Source organism: Marmota monax, unplaced genomic scaffold, assembly GCF_021218885.2.
Source record: "Marmota monax isolate L192 unplaced genomic scaffold, Marmota_monax_Labrador192_F-V1.1 WCK01_AAM20220418_F8-fsc00099, whole genome shotgun sequence".
In the NCBI taxonomy this organism is placed as follows: Eukaryota; Metazoa; Chordata; class Mammalia; order Rodentia; family Sciuridae; genus Marmota; species Marmota monax.
Window position 1 is genome coordinate 2006208 of NW_026692126.1, and position 16892 is coordinate 2023099.

At 41.8% G+C, this 16892-nt stretch overlaps 1 protein-coding gene across 1 annotated transcript in view; it reads left to right on the plus strand.

Moving 5' to 3' along the window:
* Window positions 1-588: 588 nt before the first annotated feature.
* The window catches only part of Kdm5b (lysine demethylase 5B), a 76130-nt gene continuing 59826 nt past the window's right edge, over window positions 589-16892 (plus strand). Inside the window, exon 1 of the mRNA XM_046463856.2 lies at window positions 589-985. Within this exon, the coding sequence (XP_046319812.1) occupies window positions 782-985 (204 nt within the window). The 5' untranslated portion in view covers window positions 589-781. The remainder of the gene's footprint in view (window positions 986-16892) is intronic.

Genomic DNA, 16892 nt, shown 5'->3' on the forward strand with positions numbered 1-16892 from the left:
GGTTGAGGATAACTCTTTTCCCTGCAACACGACTACCTCCTAATAAATAGTTCCCATCACTTAATAGTTTTATGTATTTGGACAAATTGCTTAATATTCCTTTTTGTAACATGTAAGAAAGAATACTTAACTCATGGGGTTGTTGTATAGACTGATTAATCATATAAAACATTTATAACGGTAGGATACGCAAGTACTCAAAAGTACTACGATCCTTACTGTTGTCGTCTCACATCCATGCTATTCTTCTGTTCAAGCTGTTCCTTTTACCTGGAAAATTCTCTCCCATTCTCAATACTCTTTCTGCCCCTCCTGTATATAAGTGTATACTTATATCGTGGCACAGTATTCTACACGATTGAATGATCGCCTTGTGGATCCGATCTTCTCTACTCATCTATTAACTTCTTAAGGGCAGTAACTCTGATACATAGTAAACGGTCAGTAGATGTTGGCGCAACTCAATCAGAAGGATAGACTCCATCCCAGGCGGAAGGCCCGGCCCCTCCCGACTCGGGGGCGGGGCGGAGAGCTCGGCGCGGGGTGGGGGTGGGGGTGGGGTGGGACTCTTTTTCCTCGCCGTGGCGGCGGAGGCGCACGGCGTGGGTTAGCGGCAAGACGTCGTCGGAGGAAGGCTGAAAAAGCCCAAGGTGCTGCCGTTGCTAGTACAAGTCGGACTTGCTATCGCCCGAGCCGCGTCAGTACAGGTCTCCGACGGAGCGGAGCTCGCAGCCACGGTCCCGGAGCCCACCTAGTCCTCGGCCCTGCCTGACCGGCGGTGATGGAGCCGGCCACCGCGCTGCCCCAGGGCCCGCGCCCGGCTCTGCCCCTTGGGAGCCCGGGGCCGCTGGGCGAGTTCCTGCCTCCTCCCGAGTGTCCGGTCTTCGAGCCCAGCTGGGAAGAGTTCGCGGACCCCTTCGCTTTTATCCACAAGATCCGGCCCATAGCCGAACAGACCGGGATCTGTAAGGTGCGGCCGCCGCCGGTGAGTCACGCCAGCACCCCGGATTCTGCTCGTGGCTGGGGGAGGGAGCGAGGACGCGCGGGGCCCGGAGGCCCGAGGCGCGGGGGGCGGGGAGTAGTCGCCCCGCAGGCCTCGTCAAGTTTGGGGCTGCCCGGTTGAGGCAGTGGGAGGAAGACCCGGGCTTCTTCTGGGTGGGAGATAAGGAGCGTGGAAGAGCGGGGGCTTCGGCGATGCCACGCGAGGGCCGGTTGGCGGCCGGGCTCGGGCGGACGGGTGCGCTGCCGGGCCTGGGGGTTCGGGTTCGGTTCCGGACGGAGTGGTGGCAGGAGCCGGAGGTGGTCGCGGGGGAGTTTCCTCCCGGAGCTCAGCGGAGGCGGGGGCGTGGAGGGAGGGCTCTGGGCCCGGCTGGGCTTCGCAGGCTGGTCCTCGCCTCCTCCCCCGGGGTGCGGGGGTGTGTGATGGGGTGGGGGTGGGGGACTTTCGAGTTGTCGTGCGAGGAGGAAAGTTTTCAATATGGCGGCGGGAGCCCCTGGTCCTTTGTGTGGTGGCGGCGTCGGCCCGGAGCGGCCCTCACCTGGGCGCCCCACCCTCCAGACCAGGGCACCCCCCACCCCCTGGTCCCCGGGTCTCCAGGTGGCCCCCAGGCCTGGGTCGGGGAGAGGCGGCCAGCGCTGCCGGGGGGGCGGGGAGGAGCTGCGGGTTGGGCCTGGAGCGGTGGTGTGTTGGGGGACACAAGTGTTTGGGGGGCACTTTTGGGATGATGTGGGCAGGACAGGCGGCGGCGGGCCCTGATGCCCGCCCACGCTCGCGGATGCTCCCACGCCGACTTCTGGCCGGGCCGCGCGGCTCCCGGGGGAGGCCTGGCGGGGTTGGTGGGATGGGGTGGGGGAGATGTCAGACGGCGGGACCGCGGCCGATTTCACCCCTGGCTCCCAACCTGCCCAGGCTGAAATGCGTCCACCCAGCGAGCCCTCCAAGCCCTGTCTGAAGCGCCTGGGGCCGGGGGGCTGTGAGTGAGGGGTGGGGTGCTTCCGAAACATCCCTAACGGCTCCAACGTCCGCGGAGGAAAACCCGGCCAACCCCTCCCTGTCCCCCACCCCCCAGCCGGAACTGGATGCGCTCCGACACCCCTGTTTTTTCGCCCACCTTTTGGGATGGTGCGAGCCGGAGTTGGCCTAAACGACGGTTGGACGGGCTGGGACGGTTGAAAGGAGGTTTAACTGCCTTTCCTACTGTTTTTAAGAATTTTCTCCCCACTCTTCCCCCGCCCCCCCCTCCGTGAGTGGAAAAAGACCCCCCCCTCCCCCTTGTCCCTTAAACTTGCTCTTTGTAATGACATTTCGAGTTGCCGGGATTCCGTGTGTAATCACAGTGTTTTGGAAAGCCGTTTTTGAGGGAGATCTCCGAATAAAGTCTTAACCACCCCCGCCCCCATCCCCCAATAAAAAATAAAAACACGGACTCCAGACTTTTTTGCCTTTTTTTTTTTTGGAGAAATTTTAAAATGGAGATGAAACATAGCCTCAAAAGATAGCTGGCCAGCTGGTGTGGGGAAAATGTTTGAAAATAGATCCGTTTCTTCCAGGGAAGTGGACAAGGTTGATTATTGTTGCTTACGGGAAGTACATTTCTTTAGAGTGTAGAGAGGCCTGCAAAAGTTACACTGGGTTTGGTTAGAGCCAAGATTTTAATTCATGAAGAATAATGTTTCCAACATTCAGCAATTTAGCTTTATGGCAGATGTGGGGAAGGATGAATATGAATGTTGGACATTTGCATTAATGAGATTTTATTCAGAAATTAGGCAACCTGAGCAAGTTCATGGTAACCAAAACGTGAAGAGTTAGGTTCCGAGTTAGGTTCCTGGGAGTTGTCCTCCATGTTGGTATTGTGGTATACTAGGGCTGGGGTAAGTCCTTTATCTTGCTTTCTTTTCCTTTTATAAATCCCTTTTACCGAAAACATAGTGTTGCTCTGGTTAGGTTTTGGCAACCCATTTCCTCATCTGGGCTAGCTCACTAATGGCAGACTTTGCAAAATGCGATTGTGTTGCCTTTTCCCACCCTGAATGTCAGACAGACATGATGGCCACCATTTTGTATTGAGAGTACTATATACTACAGCCTGAGGAAGGGGTAAGGAGGAACAAATAATCTACAAACATGACCATTGCTCTGTTTTGTAGACCTTCTTTGTGTGGAGGGGGCTTGCCTCCTCCTTTGTTTAACAAACTCCTCTCCCAAATGGAAAGAGTTTGGGACTATTTGCTGTTGATATAACCAAAAAAAGGGAAATCTTTCCAGAAGTTATAGCTCTTGAAGAGGGGTCTTGTTGGAACAAAGGCTTCTTAAGATATGTAAACATTCTTTGTTTTAGCAACTGTTTTTGGGAAAACTAACTGTGAACAAGTGGTTTCATACAGTTGAAATACAGCAAAAACAACAACAAAAAAATACCTGAAGAGACATGAAATTTTCCATGGTGATAGCTTTATAATGTATATGTTTATAGATGATTTTTCTTGAGTTTTTGGAGTACCAGTGACTGTATTAAAAGGGGCATTGGGACCTTTAGTATTTTACTTGTTAGGAGGTAAAGGGTAGAATTATAAAGCATTTCTGTTCCCTTTTGTTTTTACCTTTATTAGTGGTGCTTACATAGCTTAGGTTTTTTAGCTGTTTTCTTAGGGTACAGAGCTGCTTGGCTTGTGAAAACTTAGGATATTCATATTACTTTGTATGTTGGGAGTATAGGAGTACACAGAAATTTGTGAAAATACAGTAAGATTAAAAGTGATAAAAGTAATAAATCAAGAAGTCTATACTCAAAACCCTGGTTTTGGTTTTAGAGAGAGAAATAAACCTTTGTTTCAAATGATATCAAATACATAGGATAACCAGATTTTCTCAGCAGAGATCTTTTTAAATTTACAATTAATCTGGTTTCTGGTTTTATTGCCTTTAAAATGCAAATTTTAATTTCCTCTTTTAATAAGATTTCTGTTTAAAGTGGTATTTTCCATATCACTTTCAGTGTTTGGAGATCATTAATTTTAGGGGTGTAACTATTAGGCAAGAATAGTTAGCTGCTTAGTAGATCCTTTTTTGAATCCTCCAAGTTTTATAGGGACATATTTGATGGCTTTAATAACTTTCTTGCCTTAAAACAGCTAACATTTGGCCATAGATAGGCAAGTTCCACTTTTGTCCAAAAGTAGAGATTTAGATCAAACCCCAAGTGGCACAACGGATACTTTTTTTCAGCTTTAACTTCTGTGATCATTAGCGTTTTCCTTCACCTTTATAGCCAAGGTAAAAAACTACTTTGTTTTAACATAGTCAGCATCTTTGAGTAAGATCTTTCTTTGGTTGTGGTTATTATTTGGTCACATTAAATCTTAAAAATAGGAACATCCTTGAGCAAAAAACAAAAAAAAAACAAACAAACTTGAAATTACTTTTAAAAATTAACTTTATTAAAATAAACATGCCAGTTTATAGTGTACATTTATTGGTCTGAGGTATTTTCACAGAGTTGTGCATTCAGTCAATTTTTAGAATATTTTTATCTTCCCCAAAGAAACCCTGTACCCATTTGTACCTACATTTGTTGCTGGGGATACTGGCGATTGAACCCAGAGGCCTTTGTAACACTGAGCCACCTCCTTATCCTTTTTATGTATATAAATTTTTAGTTGTATGTAGTTGGACATAAAACCTTTATTTATTTTTCTAATTCAGTGCCTCACAGGTGCTAGGCAAGCGCTTTACTGCTGAGCCACCACCCTAGCCCATCCTTTTTTATTTTGAGACAGGGTCTCTATAAATTGCTGAGGCCAGCCTCCAATTTGTGATCCTCTTGCCTGAACCTTCCAAGTAGCTGAGATTACGGATGTGCACCACTACATCTAGCTTGTAACTGCTTTTTAAGACAAATTTAGGACTGTAAGTTCTTGCAAGAGCGCTGCTGGTCTGAAGCAAGGCTATCCATGCCATCCCAGCGCTTGGCGCCCCTCCTGCATATGGCCATTTCGGTTCCCGCTTGTCTGTCTTACTGTGATGCAGCCAAGGAGGCCCTCAGCAGAGGCCCAACAGAGGGGGCCACCCAACTTTGGACTTCAACCTCCAAAGCTATGGATCTTTTAAAAGTACCCAACTCTGGCATTTAGTTATAGCAACAGAAAATGGCCTCATTCAGAAACTAATGAAGACTTGGAAATTGTAGGGTAAATGCAGGGATAGCTAGTACCCTCGGGCTTCTCCACCTCCCTGGAGAAGCACCCCCACCATGCCAGCACACTCAGGAGACTCCAGGCCAGAGCATGTGGTGGCGGCGGCCCAGCTATCTTGGAGCCCAGGAAGACTCTTCCAGCTCCAGAAGCTTCTTCCACCTCAGCTGAACAGAGAGCTGGGAAGCTGCATTCATGACCATGAAGAGGGGAAAGTCAGTTTCTGCCTCTGCCTCCATGATCAACATTTGGGAACAAATGGTCTGAAAGACCATTGAGCTGGGACTGGGGCTCAGTGGTAGAGCGCTCACCTAGCATGCTTGAGGCACTGGGTTCAATCCTCAGCACCACATAAGTATAAAAGATATTGTGTCCACCTAAAACTAAAAAATAAATATTAGAAAAAAATTTAGGACTGTAATGCCCTGGAGGAAAAACTTAGTAGAAGGTAAGAGTTTGAATGAAGTCCTGCAGTCTAGGTCACAAGTATTTACTTTAGACAAAGCAAAAATATACTTCATTTGTTGTAGTGTGTAAGAGGATATTTATCCAAATTTGACCTACCAGTGGCAAATGGGATGTACTATAGGAGTCAGGAACATATTCTCTATAAAATTCTTACTGAGCTAATCAACAAATAGAGTGGAATGTGAATGATATTGCAAATACATGAGTCCCCACCCCCATTGGAAAAATTTCCCTTCCCATGATTATAGGATATGATTTTAAACATGCAATCTAAAGTAAAATAAATTTTACTTTAAAAAGTAAAATGAATATAGAATTGCCTTTGTAAAGTGTTAAACAAGGGTTCTCTATTAAAGCCAGGGTTTACATTCTTTAATACATAAAAAGGAAAAGTATTAACCCTTAAATTCTTTTTCTTTTTTTTTGGACTGTAGATTGAATCTAGGGGCACTTTATCCCTGACCTATATCCCTAATCCTTTTTACTTTTTATTTTGACACAGGGCCTCCCCAAGTTGCTTAGGGCTTTGCTAAATCACTGAGGCCAGCCCTGAACTTGGATCCTCCTGCTTCAGCCTCCAAAGAGTCTGGGATTACAGGCGCCCTGCCCTATAAACTCTTAATTTCATTCTTTTTTTTTTTTTTTTTTTGGGTCTTTGAAGTATTTAATTCTCTCTCTCTCTCTCTCTCCCCCCCCCCCCCTTTATTTTTTGGTAGTGCTGAGGGTTGAACCCAGGGCCTTGTGCATGTGAGGTAAGCTCTCTACCAACTGAGCTACATCCCCAGCTCTGAAGTATTTAATTTTCATTATGATCTATTAACTATTGGAGCATTTCTGGTTGATAGCTTACTGATAAACTTATTTATTTGTTTAATTTGGGGGACAATAACAAAGTCCAGTATGTTTGGGATACTTGAATATATATATAGGTAGGCAGAAATCTGCCTTTGAGGGAGTTTTCTTTTAGAAAGTTAAGAAATTATTTTTAAACTATTTGATTTAAAAAAAAAATAGGGGCTGGGGTTGTGGCTCAGTGGTAGAGTGCTCACCTCGCATGTGTGAGGCCCTGGGTTCAATCCTCAGCACCACATAAAAATAAACAAATAAAATAAAGGTATTGTGTCCAACTACAACTAAAAAACAAATATTTAAGAAAAAAAAAAAATAGAGCCAGGCCAGGGTGCATGCCTACAATCCCAACTTGCTGGGAGGCTGAGGCAGAAGGATCCAAAGTTCAAGGTCATCTTCTGGCAAGTTAGTGAGACCTTGTCTCAGATACATAAAAAGGGACTTGGATGTGGCTTAGTATTAACGCCCTTCTGGATTCAGTCCCCACTACTTGCCCCTTCCCTCCAAAAATCACCTGGTTTATGTACCACCATGGGATCTTTTTGTAGGTTCTTTTTTTTTCCAAATGTATTTTCTCAGTTCTGGAGGTCAGAAGTCCAAGATCAAGGTGACTTGCTGGCACCTTTCTTTTTTGTGGTGATAGGGGTTGAACCCAGGGCTTTGTGCATATGAGGCAAGCAGTCTACCAACTGAGCTATATCAGCCCTTTTTGTAGGTTCTTGTAACCTTGTTGTTGTCTTAATTGGCCAACATTAATGTAGGCCATAGAAGAAGATAAGGGAAAGTCCACCTGCCCCCAAATAAAAATGCTAATTAGGTTCTTGGCATTTGCATTCCTTGATGCCTACTTATGTGCCTCTTTCCAAATGCCATTTCTGAGTTTGAAAGACCACTAAACGAGGAAGATCTTGCTTTTGTCCTTGCACATCTTTTTGGCTTGGTTTGTGTTGAAGTTGTGTGATTCTTCTTTTTCTGGGAGCATTAGGTATGCTCTGGACATTATGCTTATGTTGCCTATTTAAAGTTTTGCCAACCTAAAAAAATAATAATAAGAATTAGGTGAAAAAAAAAAAAGAATTAGGTGAATAAATGTTAGGAATTGGAGGGGTCTGCTTTATAAAATTTTTATTAAGTTTGGGTTTCCTGAAGAGGAATCACCAAGAGGAGTATTGATGGAGCCCTTAGGGTGAGTGGGATTATATCTTGGGAAGGCCATATCCCTGGGCTGCTGTTACAAATTTTTGTTATTTTGTTTTATGTTATTTTTTGTAGCAGGGATTGAACTCAGGGTTCAGCCCTGTATTTTGTATTTTATTTAGAGACAGAGTCCCACTGAGTTGCTTAGCACCTTGCTGTTGCTGAGCCTGGCTTTTCTCCTGCCTCAGCTTCCTGAGCAGCTGGGCTCAACTTTTGGTTTTAAAGTTTGAGCAACTAGTAACTACGTTTTCCCCTCCCCATGCTGATGGAGAACTGAACCCAAGACCTAGTGCATGCTAGGCAATTGTTCTACCGCTAGTCTGCATCCCCAGCCTGTGGTAGTAGCTACCTTTAAAAAAAAAATCTGAGTTGTAACTGGGTGTGGTGGCACACACCAATAGTCCCAGTGATTTGGGAGGCTGAGACAGGAGGATCATAAATTGGAGGCCAGCCTCAATAACTTGAGTAGTGAGATCCTAAGGGTCTGCTATCTCAAAATAAAAAGTAAAAGGACTGGGGATATAGCTAAGTGGTAGAGGGACCCCAGGGTTCAGTTCCTTGTGTCAAAAAGGAAAAAACCAAACCAAAACAAAAAAAACCTGAGTTGTGAGAAACTTGTTTAAGACATGAGAATTGTATGCACTCTACACTCTCTTTTTTTTTTTTCGTTTATGGGTGCTGAGCTTGAACCTAGGGGCACTCTACCACTGAGCTATGTCCCCAATCCTTTTTTAATTTTAATTTTTTTGGTACAAGGGATTGAACCCAGGGACACTTAACCACTGAGCCACATCCCTAACCCTTTTTATATTTTATTTTGAGATAGGGTGGGCTTTGCTAAGTTGCTGATGCTCGCTTTGGAACTTGAGATCCTTCTGCCTCAGCTTCTCAAGTTGCTGTGATTACAGGCGTGTGCTTACCCAGTTTAATTTTTTGAGACAGGGTCTTGGTAAGTTGCTTAAGGGCTCCCTCACTAAATTGCTGAGGCTGGCCTCCAACTTGCAATCCTCTTGCCTCGGCCTCCTAAATTGTTAGGATTATAGGTGCACACCACCACACCTGGCTAGAATTTCTTCAGTATTTATTAACTGCTATAGTTTGGGATTGAAGATGACCTTTGTGTACTTTATTAAAATAAGATGACCTTTGTACATCTTCAAAAAAGTTCTTTTTTTGGGATCATTAACTGTTAGAAGAGTTGTATGGTGAATTTGCTTTTATAGCTAAGTTTATGAACTAGACCATACTAATGAAGAAAAGCTACCTCTACGACAATGAGGCATTTCATCTCCATACTTATAAGATTTTTGGAAAAAAATATGGAATCTAACTAAGTGCATTCTTTTTAGTACTTTTTTCCTCATCATGGTTTAAACAGATCCCCCCACTCCCTTTCCGTCCCCAACTGCCCAGGGTCTCACTCCGAAGCCCAGGCTGGCCTTAAACTCCTGTGCTCACACTGATCCTCCTGCCCCAGCCTTCCAAGAAACTTAGACTAGGAGTACCCACAACCTTGCCCAGCTTAAACATTCAAATCTTTAATTGTAGGCCATTCCTCCCAAGGCATTGTTCCTGTGCACCTTTATATATGACCTTAGATTCATTCCACTTTTAAAAATTCTCTTTTAAAGTCACTAAAACTTTCTTAGATGTAAAAACTGATTACTTTGTTCTGCCAGGGTATAAATTTTTTTTATTGCAAATATTTTTTTTATTATGAAAAATTTCAAGCATACACAAAAGTATAGAAAATAGTCCTTTAAACTATTTTTCTGTATATAAGAGCAGAAAGAGTATCAGTATTGGTATTGAGACAACTAGTAATTAATATTCAGTCGTAGACTAGCTCTTTTTCTTGGTGGTGGGAGGCAGTTCTGGAGATCAAACCCCAGGGCTTGGTGCATGCTAAGCAAATGCTCTACCACTGAGCCATATCCCAAGCCCCTTGGCTTACCTTTGGGTCTTGTTCTGGTTATAGGTGACATTTGGGCAATTCAGAGTAAGCTTAAAGCCTTTAGTGAGTGATGGTCACTTTGCCCAATTAGTGTGGAGATTGTGTCTCTGAGTTTTAGCAAGTAGCTTTGCTGCATTGTTACATATTTTTTGTGACCTTTGTAGAAACGTGTCCATATCCAGGCTGCAGGTGAGGGAGTGAGGAGTGGCTGGAGTGCATTTTCTATCAGTATCTTTCCATTCTCTGATATTTGTCCATTTTGTGTTGACCCAACCACATTTTATCTCAACTTCTGGTCAGAATGGGTAGTTAATCTGACAGAACAGAGTTGGTAGTTAGTCTGATAGAACAGAGTTGGGAGTCAGGAGTACCAAGAAACAGAATGAAATCCCTTTTTAGAAAAGGAGTTTTAGGGAAATGAGAATTAGAAGAGTAATGTTGTTGATTGTGTTGTTTTCTGTGCAGAGTGGTAATTTGACTTTTGAAGTAGGATGGATGTTGCAGTTTGTTTAATTTATATGTTAACTAACATGTTTTCAGATATTCTTTAAAATGGGTAGTTTAAAAAATAGATCATCAAAAAATGTCTTCTACCAGTAAAATCTTGGGGCTTCCCACTCCCTCCTTCTGGGGGTGACTTCATTTCTTAGATAGGAGACACCACCAGGCAGAAGTTCACATAATGATTTAGAACTTGTTGATTCTGATTCATATGGTAATCTCTTGTGAAGTGCTGTAAAATTTAAAGATTGTTTTGTAGAGATAAAAATTAGTTATTATGTGGCTGTATTTTATTTATTACTTAAAAGCCAGTTCTTTTATTATGTAAAAGAGAACCAGAGGAGGGGGGGTATTGTTTCTAGATTTTTAAAACCTGGTGGATAGACTGTTTTCAATCTAATTCCAAAATGACCTTGGACAAAGTTGTTGTACCCAGTGTGTGCCTTCTCATCTGCTCTAAGGAGATCTGACACTGACCTAGGGCTGCTGTCTAGATTAATTAACTGATGGATTGCAAAGAGCTTAAATCCCAAAGCTTTATCTGTCCATTGCTAAGAAGAGTCTGGGGGCAGATTTGGTGAGACACAGTGGTTAGTGCCAAATATATCCTTCATTTTCCTTAAAAGTGAAGGGATTTTTTAAGTGAAACTTGAAAAGGCAAAAGCCTGTTGACAAAACCAGAAAATGTAGAATGTTATTCTTCTATTGTTTTAGATGAATGAAGCTTTTCTGTGTCTGGATTTTTTTTTTCCCCCTACCAAGAATTGAACCCAAGGGTGCTTGCTTGACCACTGTGCCACGTCTCCAGCTTTTTTATTTATTTATTTTTTAAATTTTAAGACAGGGTCTCACTAGGTTGTACAGCCTCACTAAGTTGCTGAAGCTGATTTTGAACTTGTGATCCTCCTGCCTCACCTCCTAAGCTGCTTGTATTATAGGCATGCACCACTGCACTGACCAAGCTGTATGTATTTGGATCTTTTCTATATTATTTTTTTCTTTTTTTTGCAGAGCTGCGGATCAAATACAGGGCTTTGTGCTGCTAGTCCAGAGCTGTACCACCAAACTACACTCCCAGCCCTGTACCTGGATCTTTTTTAAAAAAAAAAAAAATATTGATTTTTTTTGGGGGGGGGGGCTGTTATAAAGTATTGCAGAAAATGTGCAGATGCATGTGTGTTTCTTGTGCACATGCAGGAATTTCTTTTAGGTGATTTTTTATTTGATGATTTGTAAATTTACCTGTAAATTTGCAAGCAAATGTTTATCATTATTTTCATTTCTCCTAGTATGAGACACCTGATGCTGTGGAAGCCATGCAAATGGATGGGCATATGTATTTAGCAAATTTAAATAATCCCAATGCATGCCTAACAGGAAGAGTCAGTAGACAAGAGTCCAATGTTTTTCCAGTTATCCCATTTGTAAAGTGAAGAGAAATATAAAAGAGGTAGCAGGAAAAAATGTTCAGTTTGGTCTTTAAAAAAAAATACTACATCAGTCTGAGTGTGGTGCTCTATACTTATAATCCCAGCAACTCAGGAGATGGAGGCAGGAGGATAGGATGGCATGTTCAAGGCCAGCCTTTGCAGTTTATTGAGGCCCAGATTAGAAATAAAAATAACAAGGGCTGAGTGGTGGCTCAGTGGTAGAGCACTTACCTAGCATGTGTGAGGCACTGAACTCAATTCTCAGCACCACATACAAATAAATAAAAAACAAAAGGTCCATTGACAACTAAAATATATACACATACACAAAAAAATTAAAAATAAGTAAAATAACAAGAAGGGCCGAGGATGTAGCTCAGTGCTAGAGTGCCCTTGGGTTCAGTCCTTATTTTTATTCTTTACTAACAGTTAGACAAACTACTATTGTATATAATCATACAAACTTAAATTCCCAAATTTTTGTTTAAATATATCTTATGTTATTGTACCTTGTAACATTACTTCTTAGGTTGGCCCTATATGCTGTGGTCTTACTATGACTTAATGGCTTTTGTGTGTGTGTCTTGAATCAAGTATTTTAATATAATGCTTTCTAAATGTATTAAAATACTCTGGAGTTGGGAGCAGCGGTGCAGACCTGTAATCCCAGCGATTGAGGAGGCTGAGACAGAAGGATCTCAAGTATGAGTCCAGTCTTAGTCCCTGTCTAAAAAGACCAGTGTGGTGGCACATGCCTGTAATGGCTTGGGAGGCTGAAGCAGGAGGATTGTGAATTCAAAGTCAGCATGAGCAATTTAGTGAGGGCCCTAAGCAACTCAGCAAGACCCTGCCTCTAAATAAAATGAGGTGGGGGTGGGGGGACAACAGATGGGACAGGACATGGCTCAGTGGTTAAATGCTCCTGGGTTAAATCCCCAGTACCAAAAAAAAAGTAATTTCGTGTGATATATATATCAACTTTTAAATCCTAAAATGTTATGTTAGTTATTTTATTTGGGAACAGACATCTAGGCTAGGATTTATCTTCTCAGCTCTTCTCTTTGTGTGGCCCTAAGCAGATTTTTGTGCATTTGTGAGTTAATTTTTGCTAACTCACTGACTTGACCAAATTATAATGCTTTAGTGTGTTTTTTTGCGGGGGGTAGTACTGGGGATTGTTGAACCCAGGGCCTTGTGCCCGAGATGCAAGCAGTCTACCAACTGAGCTATATCCCCAGCCCTAGCTTAGTATATTTTGAGCACCTGGTCTGGGCTTTTTATTAAGCATGTATTTGAATAAGATGTTATAGTACACTATAGGTTCCAGACCCTGAAACATTGCCAATTTACTCTAATCATATAACTCCAGAAACAAAGAACAAATCCCTATCAAACCCACATAATTACAAGGTCTTTAAGGCAAGATCCTCCCAATTTTCTGTGTGGTTATACCAACTCATCATTTGGTGATATTTAAACCATATGGTAACATCTTGTCCTTGCCATGCTGTTAACTTGTAGGGAAGAGATGGAGAGGGTTGGCTCTGCTACATTTGTACTGATTCTTTTTTTATTTGTTGTGCAGGGAGGGGAATGTAGAATGAGAAAGGTCTGTGCAGAATTTTTGGGCTATAACCTCTACTTTGTAAAATTTCCAGGTATTTAAGCTTTTCTCTCTTTTTAAGCTCTCTGCCAGTATTATGATGCATGGGACAAATTGAGAAGAGCCACCAGATTTTCCAGTGGGAGGCTGGCTTTAGGGTCTGTGTAGGTTGTGGGTTTGGGGTTTTAAAAAATTGTACTTGATGGCAGCCCATTCCTCTGGTTTCCTCTATAACTGCTGTTTTCACTGTTAAGCTAATGTTAATGTCTTTTTCCATCTTCCACTATAAAATGTTTTTGATTTACATAATAGATAATTGGTCATCAAGATCTTTTTTTCTTTTTTTCATTTTTGGTACTAGGGAATTGAATCCAGGGGTGCTCTACCACTGAGCTGCAATCCCCAGCCCTTTGAGATAGGGTCTTGCTAAATTACTTAGTGTCTCAGAAGTTACTGAGACTGGCCTTGAACTTGCAATCCTCCTGCCTCCTGCCTCAGCTTCCTGAGTTGCTGGAATTACAGGCATGCGTCACCATGCCTGGTTTATCAAGGTGTTGTTTTTTTTTTGACTAGGCATGGTGGTTTATTCCTGTAATCTGAATGATTTGGGAAGCTGAGGCAGGAGGCCAGCCTATGCAACATAAGAAGACCCTGTCTTTTTTTTTTTTTTTTTTTAAAGAGAATAAGAAAATGATTTATTATCATGAAATGGAATAATCTTTAAAACATATGAAGTGGAAGGAGCAAGATAGAACAATAGGTATAAAGTTGGATGCTACCTTTTAGGTAAAAGATGAAGAAAATACTGTATATATACAAATATACATATATTTTCATATACGTTTTCTCACATATATACCAATTGCCTCTAAAGATTGCACAAGGGACATTGGATATGGGAGGAAAGAGTAACTGTGTCATTAAGTTCAAGGTCAAGAGGTAGACTTTCATGAGCTTTTACATTTATATAAAATACTTTTGTATAAAATAATTTTAGAAGTTTTAACCAAGTGATTTGTGATCCACAAAAAAATGTTTTGAAAATTACCTTCCTCTAAACTGTCTAGTCATTCTCTACCTCACCTAGTAATATTCTCTTCATACTTTATATATGTACCTGAAATTCTTACTCTTCTATTTACCCCTCAAATATCCATTCCAGAGTGTAGACCCTTTAAAAGCAGTGTCTATAGCTGTCTTGCCAGTACCTGGAGCCTTGTTGAAAGAAGTAACTGATTCTGTAGGATGAGTGGGAGGTTGTATGGGAAGGACACCTTGGGGTTTGGGAAGGCAATGCCCACAACAAAGATGGTCGCATAGAGCACACACAGGGTTCTCAGACAGTGGGAGCCATAATTTTGTCATCCTTGCACCTCCCCTAAATACAGTCTTCTATCACAAGCAGTGTAAAGGTTAAAGATCAACAGGTTCACTGGGAGAAAATTCAGCCATCCATCCATAAGTAGAATAAACCAAAGATTTTGCATTTCATGTGGACATTCCTGGTGTTACACATTCAAATGTGCAGCAAAGTTTGTAATGGAGAAAACCCATAAAAGTGTCCATCTATAGGGCTACGGTTTTGAGAAATGTTGAAATACCATACAGACATCAGGAGGAAGAAGACACCATTATAGGTTGACTTGAAAAGACAACCAAAAGATATAAAGTGAAGAAAGCAAGGTACCAGATAGCACATGTGGCATAATGCTATTTTTATAAAAAGGTTATGAATGAAAAAAATAAAAGCACTGCAGTGTATATTCCATTCGGTTGGCAGTAGTTGTTTCTGGGTACCCACAAGGAAAGGGAATTTCACTTTTATACTGGATATTTCTGTAGCATTTAAGACCCTGTCTTAATACAAAAAAATAAAAAAGGGATGGGGACAGTGCAGTAGTAGAGTACTCCTGGGTTCCATCCCCAGTACACCTCTCCCCCAAAAAAATTATTTTGAAAGGAACAGGGTTTAACATTTGATTTTTGGATTCTAAAATATTTTTGGGTGTGTGTGTGTGAGTGGGGGAAATGTTATTATCCAGTTACCAAATGAAAACTTTTGAGAATAGGGCTAATAGGGCTGGTGGTATAGCTGAGTGGTATCTTGCCTAGCAAGTATAAGACCTTGGGTTCAATCGACACCACCAAGAAAAAAGAAAACTTTTTAAGAGAATAGAATCTTCATGAGAAGAAGACTAGAGTAAAAGTAAGAACATTTGGCTTCTGGTGTGTATCCCATTACTTACAAATTATCCTTGAGCTGCTAGCCTTAAGAGGGGACTGTTTTCAGAACTTTATTCCTGTTAACCTGCCTATAAAAGGGGATAATGTTGGCCCTTCTTTACAATGAAGCCTAAAGAGGTACATTTGCCCAAGGTTTCCTGGGTAATAAGTGGTAGAGCTAGGATTTGAATCTAAGCGGTACAGGTCCAGAGTTAATGTCCTTAAACACTTTTTACTGTTGCATCTTATAAAACCATAATCATGATGCAGTTGTGATTACATGAGATAGTTGAAGGGAAATTATGAAATTTTATTATTTTTGCCTGTATCCTTTTTTTCATTTGCTTTATATATTTTTTCATTTTTAGTGATGCAATTAAAGTTGTGATTTATAACTACATATTAAGAAATGCTTATTTTTGATTAAGTACTTTCTTTTTTTTTAAAAAAATATGTATTTTTTTATGTGGTGCTGAGGATCGAACCTAGTGCCTCAATACATGTGAGGCAAGCGCTCAACTACTGAGCTACAATCCTAGCCCTTGACTATGTACTTTGTATTCAGGTAGGCTACTGTTTTTTTTTTTTTTTTTTTAATTTGGCAAAAAACCCTTTTTTTTTAGTACTGGAAATTGAACCCACGGGAGCTTAACCAGTGAGCCATATCCCCAGCCCATTTTTATTTTTATTTTATTTTTTAAATGTTTTTATTAGTTATTGATGGATCTTTCTTTCTTTCTTTGTTTATATGTGGTGCTGAGAATCGAACCCAGTGCCTCACAAATGCTAGGCAAGCGCTCTACCACTGAGCCACAACCCCAGCCCCCCATTTTTATTTTTTATTTTGAGACAGGGTCTTGCTGAATTGCTCAGATCCTCACTAAATTGCTGAGGCTGGCTTTGAATTTGGTATCTTCTTGCCTCTCCCTCCTGAGTTGCTGGGATTACAGGACTGTGTGTTTTTTTTTTCTTCCCAATTCTTGCTAAGATAGATCCATTTTACTGATAAGAAGAGCCAGAGAGCTGTTAGGTGACTTGTCCAAAGTTGGCATAACCTTTAGAAGAAGATTAGGGTACTGGGCCTGGTGGCGCATGCCACAACTCTAGAAGCTAAGGCAGGAGGATCACAAATTCCCTTAGCAAAATGCTGTCTAAAACAAAAATAAATGAAGAGCTGGGGATGTAGCTCAGTAGTAGCATGAGTGAGGCCCTGGGTTCAGTCCTCATTACTACCTTAAAAAAGGCGGGGTGTGTGTCAAACCATGGCACTGTTTCTAAATTCAGTGTTCTTCCTTCTATTTAATGTATCATGGCTCTCCTCATCCTGTTTCTTTCATCTCCCCCAATAAGCCTTTTGAGTGTGGTTTTCCCATCTTCCTTTTTGTTTTCCAAACACAACATCAGGGAAATCAATAAAAATAGTAAGCTGCATCCATATCAAAGTACAATTTAGGTTATTTTGTCTACTATATTT